This window comes from Zalophus californianus, chromosome 1 (genome assembly GCF_009762305.2).
Source record: "Zalophus californianus isolate mZalCal1 chromosome 1, mZalCal1.pri.v2, whole genome shotgun sequence".
Lineage (NCBI taxonomy): Eukaryota > Metazoa > Chordata > Mammalia > Carnivora > Otariidae > Zalophus > Zalophus californianus.
The window spans coordinates 200,903,356-200,912,888 of NC_045595.1; the positions used below are offsets into that span (position 1 = coordinate 200,903,356).

General features: G+C 42.0%; 1 protein-coding gene across 7 annotated transcripts in view; it reads right to left on the minus strand.

Moving 5' to 3' along the window:
* GRIK1 (glutamate ionotropic receptor kainate type subunit 1) overlaps positions 1-1,043 on the minus strand; it is a 364,278-nt gene extending 363,235 nt beyond the window's left edge. For all 7 annotated transcript variants that reach the window (XM_027584983.2, XM_027584982.2, XM_027584979.2 and 4 more), the window contains exon 1: positions 375-1,043. In XM_027584983.2, the coding sequence (XP_027440784.1) occupies positions 375-492 (118 nt within the window). In that variant the 5' untranslated portion in view covers positions 493-1,043. The remainder of the gene's footprint in view (positions 1-374) is intronic.
* Positions 1,044-9,533: the final 8,490 nt, after the last annotated feature.

Here is a 9,533-nt window from a genome sequence, read left to right on the forward strand (position 1 = left end):
CGTCCACCCAGACGCCCGGAGAGCGCATCTCCGCACCCAAAGCAACTGGCTGCAGCCGCGAGACCCCGCGCCAGGAGGAGGGTGCCCGCGCGGGCGAGTTTGGCTCCCTGCACTCCTGCCCGCGTTCTTGGAGCCCGGATTGAAAAACCCGCCAACCGTCCCTCGCGGGGAAGCCCGGCACTCGCCAGGAGGGCAGCGGTGACGCGGCTTCCCCTTTCTCGGAGCCTCCTGTGCGCGCTGCCCTCGCCACCCTCGACTCTGCCCCTGCGCCGGCGCGCTCTGCCTCCCCGCGACCCGCCGCGCCCGCGCCGGCAGCGGGGAGCGGCCAGGTCCCGCGAGCCGGCAGCCCGGAGCGCTCCCCCGGGCTCACTCACCGATCCTGAGTACTTGCGGGGCGGTCTGGGGGAGGACGTAGCAGAGGAAATAGACGAGTGCCCAGCTGGCGTCCCTGGTCCAGAGCCCGTGCTGGGCGAGGAGTGCGCGGCGCTCCATCTTCCCAGCTTCTTAATTCCGGCCGAGACCCAGCCGCGGCCGCACGCCCGCGAGATGCAACCCGCTCAGGCCGGCTCCCTGCCTCATCCTCCCTGGGAGGCTCGGCGTCGGCACCCTGCACGCTCCCCGCGGAGAGAGCTCGAGGGAGCGGGCGTGGGAACGCGGCGCTGGAAGGCGACGCTGGGCTGGCTCGGGGCTCCTCGCTTCTGCAGCTAGCCCATCACTGCTCCTCCTCCTCCTCGTCCATGGGCCGCAGACCGCGGAGGATCAGAGCGCTCCTGCTCTCGGAGCCAAGAGACCAGCTGAGGAAAGTTGCTGCCCCAATTTGCGGGCACGTCTTCCTCATTCGTCCTCTGGTCAGATGGAAAATGGGGGGTAGGTGGAGGGGCCAGCGAGAGAAGGAGGGGGAAAGGGGAAAGAAGGAGAGGAGGAAGGAGAAAGGGTACTGGGTGAGTTGGTGCAGGGGCTCTGAGCGAGCAGGATGGGCTCCTGCAGGTTAACTGGGATCGGAGCCACGCTCTTGCCTCTCTCAATCCTTGCTTTCCTCCCCCGGTCGCTGGCCCCACCCTTGATTTACTGCCCGCCCCAACACCACTGATCCAGACACTCACACACGCACACACGCACGCACATTCTCCCTTTCCCTCAACTTTGCGCTGTGCTGCTGGAAAGTCGATTGAGTGTTGCATACTCGAGACGGAGAAAATCTTATCTACTAGTCGGAACAGAGGCAGTCTCCGCTGTGGGCTGTGAGTGGCAGACGGGCCTCCTTGGTAATGTCCCTGTGTCCCTGTTAGGGGGTCGTGGAGATGACCACTACGACTCTTCCCATCACTAGGTGGAGAATCGCCTTCTCGGACGCCAGTATTTCGGGGAATACCAGAGCTCCTGTTTTAACTCTGATAAGGATGAAAAGAAGGAGAAGGAGAAGGAAAAACCTCCAGTACTATAAGATTAGAGTGGCTTCTTTTCTATTCAGACCCCGAGATAATCTCTTGCAAAATTGTTTCCATTTACAGATGCAGAACTGGGAAAGAGGTAGCTGCCAGCGCCACTTTTTTTTTCTTGATTTCTTTTGACTGTCACGTTTGGACCCTGGAAGACAGGCTATTTTCGCTATGTAGGTTTGGAGACTATTTCTCAGTAGAAGGACAAGGACACTTCCCTAGGGAAATCATCAGCATTTGATCATTTTGGCTTAATTTCCTTTGAGCTTCCTGGGGAATGTTCTATATAAACGTTTGCTAGCTGCGCATTAGCATTCATAGAGATTTTTTTCTCCTAAGTATGGATTTTGGAGGACTGATCTAAACTGAGTCAATCTATTTGAAAAACATGTCTACAGACATACCAACCTAGAATAGGAAGGACTTACAAAGCAAATCTAATGCATCTTAAGATTCATTCATTCATTCATTCATTCATTCATTCACCAAATACCTGAGTACCTTGTATGTGGTGCCAGAAACCACTTTTTACTGAAGACCCTATATGGGCAAAAATGCACCACCTGTCCTCCAAAGGAGATTATAACCCCACCACTGGAAGGTAATCAGTTCATACCTCAAGTAGTAAGAAGAGTATATTTCACCCAATTTGTGTGGGGGTGGGTGGGAGCATTGCTAAGTCAGGAAAGTGTCAAACAATGGTATGGTCTGCTTCAGAAAGGCGTCAGACACTCCATTCATTCAATCACTCCCTGGTTCATTCAGTGTAAATTAAGTGTCTACTTTGTGGGAGGCATTGTGCCAAACCCTGGAAACAGCCAGAATATGGCTGCTACTGTGACGAAACATAGTGAAGAAGTGTGATGAGTTACAAAAAATGGTACTTTGTGCATGAAGAAAAGGAGAAATTTAACCTCATTATAGGAGTTTGGGAAAGACTTGATGAAGAGTGATGCTTCAAAGCTCAAATATGGGTAGTTATTCTGATTACTAAGTGCTTCTTAGAGTGAAAATAAATATAAAGATTGCTAGAGGATTTATTTTGAAGGCTAAAGATCTGTGTTAAGTATGTTCAGTTGTCTATTTTTTCTTGATACATCCAGGGTCAGTAGACAGTAAACATTGCATCCCTAGATCTCGAGAACCCAAAGTCTCAAATTAGGTCAGCTTTTGAACAAATAGTGTTTGAATCCTAGTTTTACCTAATTCTAGATTTGTTGCCTTGGTTAAGTTACTTTATTTCCCTGTAGTAGAGCTTGCTAGTGCTTGTCTATATCCATTTTTCTTCTTCCCAGGCACATTAAAGTCTGTACCTTTTCAGTTAGGTGTAATCATGTGACCATTGGTAGCTAACAAAATATGAGTGGAAGTGGTATATGCCATTTCTGGATGAAAAGGAAGGCAGTGAAAGATCTCACGTGGCCCTTCAGCATACTCTTCTCCTGGCTGAGTAACTCTGAAAGCCACGGTTTCTAGAGACAAGATGAAATCAGCCTGGATCCCAGAATCACCTTATGGAGAGGAGTTGCTCTGAATAGTTGTCAGACCAGCAACAAACTGGTGACAAATCAGTAATGAACCAGTGTTGAGTTCTGAGGTCTGTTTGTTACTGTAGCATGACATGTTCCACACTGACTGACACACTATCTAAGACTTGATATCCTCATCTGGAGAGCAAAAAAATAATAATAACACAATGGGGTCATCGGAGTGTTATATTAACTCCTACATATAATGTATTTTCCAAGGATCTTGTTACTCAGTATAATTAGTTCATTTGTGGTAATTACTTTTTTGGTTAAGTGAATCTACACATATATTTCTAGTTTAAATATGCCTCACATGGTAGAGATTAAAATACATTGTCTGGTGGGAAATGAATTAATAATATTGATTCAATTAATGGTATAGTCATACTACTTGGTTCAATACTATTTAAGGAAATTTTATTACTTTTATTATCTTTATTACAGTTCCTTTTTGATTGGTAGAGATCTTAGAAAGACTGAATTTCCTAAAGTAGGTTTTTTAAAGGATACTTGACAGACTTAAGTTACTTTTCTGTATCATTTGTAAAATTCTATAAAGCTTAAAACTGAAATTTATTTCCTTGTTAAAATGCTTCCCTTCACTGCTCATGTACACAGGCTCATGGTGTTGAGTTACTCATGAGTGATCGGCAGCTGCTGTTAATTTGTTTTGTGCTTTTTAGAAGGACTGTATTTTCTGTATATATGCCTGTAGTTGTTTTTTGCTCAAAAGACTATGATAATCACTTTTGATTCACATTTTATAGTGCCCTCTTAAGAATAAAAATGCCCAATTGAATGCATACTGTCTTTTCCCCATTCTCCAAACCTAAAGCTTAAATTGATACAGTGTGGTTAATAAGAAAGCAGTAGAGTAGCATGCAACATTGTGCTCCCTATGAGAGCTGATGGCATACTTAGAAACTAATCCATTTAAAATTACTTAATTTTTAGAAGATAATTAGATGCAAAAAAGAAGATAACTAGATACAAAGAAAAATAGCTTAAAATAAACTAAGGAACCCAGATGAAAACTGTGTTTTCAGAATGTGGTGAGTATACTTGAGTATACTTATAATGTTACCCAGGGCACTGAGAGCGTAAGATCAAGTGGCTTTTAGAGCCTGGTAGGAATGTGTAGCTGATTTAGAATCAAAATCCTCATTTTGAGCTACTTCTTTGCTATACATTTTTCCCTAGGTGATGTCATATGTTTCTTATATGTTAAATGCCTTTAAGACAAGGATTCCCATATTTTATCTTGTGCTCAGATTTTGTCTCTGAAGTCCAGATTCACATAGCCAGTTCTAACTACTATTTCTGACCCAACATGTCAAACTCTTGATTCTGTGCCACAGCATTGCCCTCTCCCCAATTCTTCTTTCAAATATTCTCATTTCAATATGCATAGCCCCTTCCATCCAGTTCTTAAAACTGGAAACTCAGAATGCCATCCTTGATTTCTCCTTTACTTCCCCCCACCCATATCCAGTCCATTTTCATACCGTATTGCTTTAATCTTTTTCTCTGTAGCTCCATGGCTACCATACTAGTGTGGGTTCCTCAACCTCAAAACTTTTGATATTTGGGCGAGAAAATTATTTGTGGAGGCTGTCCTGTGCATTGTAGGATGTTCAGCAACTTCCCTGCACTCTATCCACTAGATGTCAGTAGTACCTTCCTCCCAAGTTATAATAACCAAAAAATGTCTGCAGACATTGCCAAATGTCCTCTGAAGTACAAAATCATCCCAGGTTGAGAACCACTGCACTCATCCAAATCACCAAGATCTTCCCTCTGGTCTCTTACAGTAGACTTTTCACTGTCCCTTTCCCCACATTGGCCTCTTTCTATCCATTCTGCCCATCTGAATCTAAATCAGCTGCTCCCATTAATTTCCCTCACAATGTCCTGCTTAGTTCTCTCATGGTCATGATCAACTAATTATTTATTTACTTTAGTATAAACTCAATGATGGCAGACTACTCTTTTTACTTAAAACCACAGCACTTAGCACTTGCCTAGCACATAGGGGGAGCTTGATAAATGCTCATTGAATGAATGAATGAGTGAATGATATCTCATAAGCCATACAACCTGCATTTCATAAGTGCATATTTGTAAGATTGAACCAAATAATAAGCCAAATTTCTCTTTTGGTTTTATTCAAATCTCCTACACGGATCAGTTTATCTTAGTGTTATCCCCAGGACATTAATATAGTACTCTGTGTCAAGCAAAACTGGAGTATAATCTTACAACCTTGGCCTGATCGCCAACCATGGCTCACTTGCTCTTAGTCAAGTCACATAACTTCTTTAGACCTCAACTATAACTGGAAGTAGTTAGGCTAATGCCTAAAAGTCATTGGGAACTAATGTTATCCATTTCTCCTTCCAGTTCTGAAAACTATTTTTAGAAAGGAAGGGCTCAAAACGCATCTCTGTTCCCTTTTGGTTATGGAGAAATAACCTTTTTCTTAAAATAATATTTATTGTTTCTATTCAGTTCGTGCTTATTCTATACGCTAGGCTCTGCTTGTAGTAGTAACATACTTAATACTGAGAGCAACCTTGGAAGGTAAGTACTCCTCTTCTGCAAATGTTACTGGTGAGGAAGTGGAGATACAGAAATGTGGAGCGACATGTCAGAAATTACACAACGAAGTGACAGAGCCAGAATTTGAACTCAGTCTAGTTTTAGAGCACTGACTTTTTTTTTTCAGTTGAGGTGAAATTTACATAAAATTAACTACTTAAAAGGGAATCCTTCATTGATATTTAGTACCTCCACAATGTCGCAAAACTACCAACTCTACCTCGTTCCAATGTGTCTGGCAAGTCCTGAGTGTGACAGAAGCAGTAAGGATGAACACAGAGAGATAGTGGGTATTTAGATCCGCTAAGGACTTGTGGTCTCTTGTGAGGTCTTTGACGTTTAGTCTGAATGAAATGGGAAGTCACTGATGGCTTTGAATAGAAGAGTGATATGGCTTATGTTATGTTCTGTTTCAGGTACTACGGGGTATGAGATACACAGTGAATAGATTTGGTTCTTTCCCTCATGGAGCCTCTCTTCAAGTAAACAGTTCTGCAAATAAATACAGAGTTACAAATCATGTTGATGATGAATGTTGTTGATGATGATGTTGATGATGATAGCTGACTTTTGAAACTTTTTAAAGTACAAAGGGTATAAATCTTAAGTGCAGAGCTCAAGAATGAATCATCACAAAGTGAACATCCTCATGTAATCAACACTCTGAACAAGAAACAAATCACTATCAGAACCATTATGGCATCTCTCAGCCACTTTCCACTCCTGCCCCCAAATCACCTCTACCTTGACTTTCAATGTCAGAGATTAGTCTTGCCTGCTTTGAGACTTAATGTAAATACAGTATATACTCTTTTGTACCTGGCTTCTTTCAAATGATAACTAATATTTACTAAGCCCTTACTATATGCCAAACACTATTTTTAGTGGTTTACAGTTCAGAGTCACCATGACCCCGTGAGGTGTTCACTGATAGTAATACCCTCATTTTATGGAAGAGGACACTGAGCCATAGAGACAGAATGCAGTTTCCATGAAGGAAAGTGAAAAGATGTGATAGATTTGAAAAGAGGAAATTGCTTTGGAGTAGGGCCTTAAGAAAGTCTTAAGGAAGTAGCTTTTATAGGTTGCCTTATAAGACTAGCTGGGTCACTGAAGGAGAAGAATAATCCAGGCAGAGAGAAGGCTCTGTTGTGGAAAGTTCCCAACCACAAAAATGTTTGAAATAAGGCCTGAGTGAGCAGATGTGAGCTGGAGACAGGGTATCACCAATGAAATGGGGAATGTGAGCAGAGCCCATATCCTCTGGAATCCTTACCAGCTTCTCAAAGATTTGAGAATTTATTCTAAAGGTGATAGGAAATCTGTGGTTCTGGCTTCATGTTTCTTACCTCTACTTATTTGTTATTATTTACCTAGCCAGTTATGTGCTTTGTAAGACAGAGTCCCACCACGCAGGCTGTGTATCACCTTCTCCTTGTGTTTGCCTCTGGTCATCCTCCCCATTCCACCTTTTCAGGCACATTATGTGGAACTTTCTTGCTTGGATCCTGTTGCACTGGTCCTCTGCTTGTCCTCACTCATGTCCACATCTTCATGTCACAGGACATTTCCCCAAACTGCTCTCAGCACCTTGAACTCTCTTTTCTTCACACCTTTTTTAATGAGGGATTATTCATGCCTCACATCTCATTACTCAGAGAGACTTTCCTTGGGTCCACAATGAAAAATATATGCATCCATTTGATTCTTTTCTATTGTTCTGTATTTCTCCTTCTCAGCATTTGTCACCCATTTTAACTATTTGCTCATCTCTTTATGTTTCCCTCCCCTTATAGACTGCAAGCACCAGAAGGGCAGGATCTATGCATACAGTGTTGGGGTTCTGGGCACATTCAGTACCTTCCCCAATCCTTGATACATAATCAGAGCTCATTTAATATTTATAGATTGGTTTTGACTGATGGGGATGTCAAGAGGTCTATAAGACATGACAAGAAATCTCAGTTCAGGAAAGGAGGTATAAAATGGCATATCTTGTTTTTTTATTGTTTAAATGTTTTTAGTGTTATGTTAATCACCATACATTACATCATTAGTTTTTGATGTAGTGTTCCATGATTCATTGTTTGTGCATAACACCCAGTGCTCCACGCAGACTGTGCCCTCTTTAATACCCATCACCAGGCTAACCCATCCCCCCACCCCCTCCCCTCCAGAACCCTCAGTTTGTTTTTCAGAGTCCATCATCTCTCCTGGTTCGTCTCCCCCTCCGCTTACTCCCCTTCTAAAATGGCATATCTTGTGCATGTAACTCATGTATGCAAAGTTTGCTTACAGTTTGCTTTTGCATTATGTTTATTTTAAGATTTATTTAATTATTTGAGAGAGCAAAAGAGAGAGAGTGATCGGGGGAGGGACAGAAGGAGAGGGAGAGAATCTCAAGCAAACTCCCTGGTGAATATGGAGACCAACATGGGGCTCGATATCAGAACCCCGAGATAATGACCTGAGCTGAAATCAAGAGTTGGATGCTTAACTGATTGAGCCACCCATGCACTCCTCATTATGTTTTAATAATCATTATTTTCAATAATCTCATAAACTCAAATTATTTCTGTTTTGGAATTGATTGAATACATGCACATAAATCTTAAGAACCTAGGCTAGAGAGGTAGAGATTGGTTTTAAAAAGCTGAATTAGAGCTCGTAACTATTACAACATTCTAATTTTTATTCAGCCCACCCTTCCTTAAGGATTTCCAGTTTATGTCTCCTGACAACAAAACACACTAAGCTTCTTTATATTTAAATCATATAAATTAAACCAAGTTTCTAATTACTACATCTTGGCTTAATTTCTCTCCTCATAATCTCCTCCTACAAGTGGTGTGTATTTTTAGACTATTATTTTTATTTATTAAAGAAATACATGTATATAATTTGAAAAGTTAGATAGTACTAAATAAAAACAATACAACAACTTTTAAACTCCTCCTCTTCAACTTGTTCGATTGTTCTGTCCAGCATTTGCATATCCCATATTTCTACCTAATATACACACCTAATTCTTGCTGGCTTCATCAGTTGGAAGTGTTATCTATCATCCTGTCATGGTGTATGAAACTTTCAGTCTTTAATACCATCATCCCATTAGCTTCCCTTTCTCCTCTTTTTATTGTACTAAGATTTTAGATTCGATCACTGTTTGGGGTTTATATTAAACTGCACAGTTGAGCACTATAGTGAGCTGTGATTACATTTTCCTCTTACTCTTTGTTTTTCCTATTTGTCTTCTTCTTCTTCTTGTTTTTTAATTGTCTTGATTTCTTTGTATCATCTCCTTTACATAGATTCCAACAGCCTCCCTATCCAATTTTCACAAATGTTCTTGTGCTTCTTTATATTCCCTTGGAGACATCTCCCATGGAAACCTCCATTTTCCTGCTCTTTGTTCTGGGCTCTCTTGGCCTTCAGTGCAGTTGTCATTTTGGCAGTTTTCCTCCCTGTCTAGGAAGGAAATCTAAGTTATTCCTGTCTTTCCTTTCCTGGGATGCATTCTCTGTTTTCTGGAGCTCATGTGCCTGGAGTTAGCCAAATTGTTAGGTTTAAGGATACAGCCCCCAAGACTTTCCTCACTTTTGACACCAACCGTAGGTTTGAGGAATTCCCCAAATCACCCTCAAGCTCAATTATTTGCTAGAAAGACTCAAAGAACTTTACTAAAAGCTATTCTACTCATGGTTATGAGTGTTATAGGGAAAGGTTATAGCTTAAAATCAGCCAAAGAAGATACACATAGAGCAGAGTCTGGGAGGGTTCCAAATGCAATGCTTCTGTTGTTCTCTCCCCACGGAGTTAGGATGTGTTATTCTCCTGCCATCGTCATATGACAATATGCATGGAATATTGCCAATCAAGAAAGCTCACCTGAGCTCCAGAATTTTTGCTGAGGCTTTATTACATAGGCGTGATGGGTTGATTGGTTGATTATCCACGTGGTTGATTT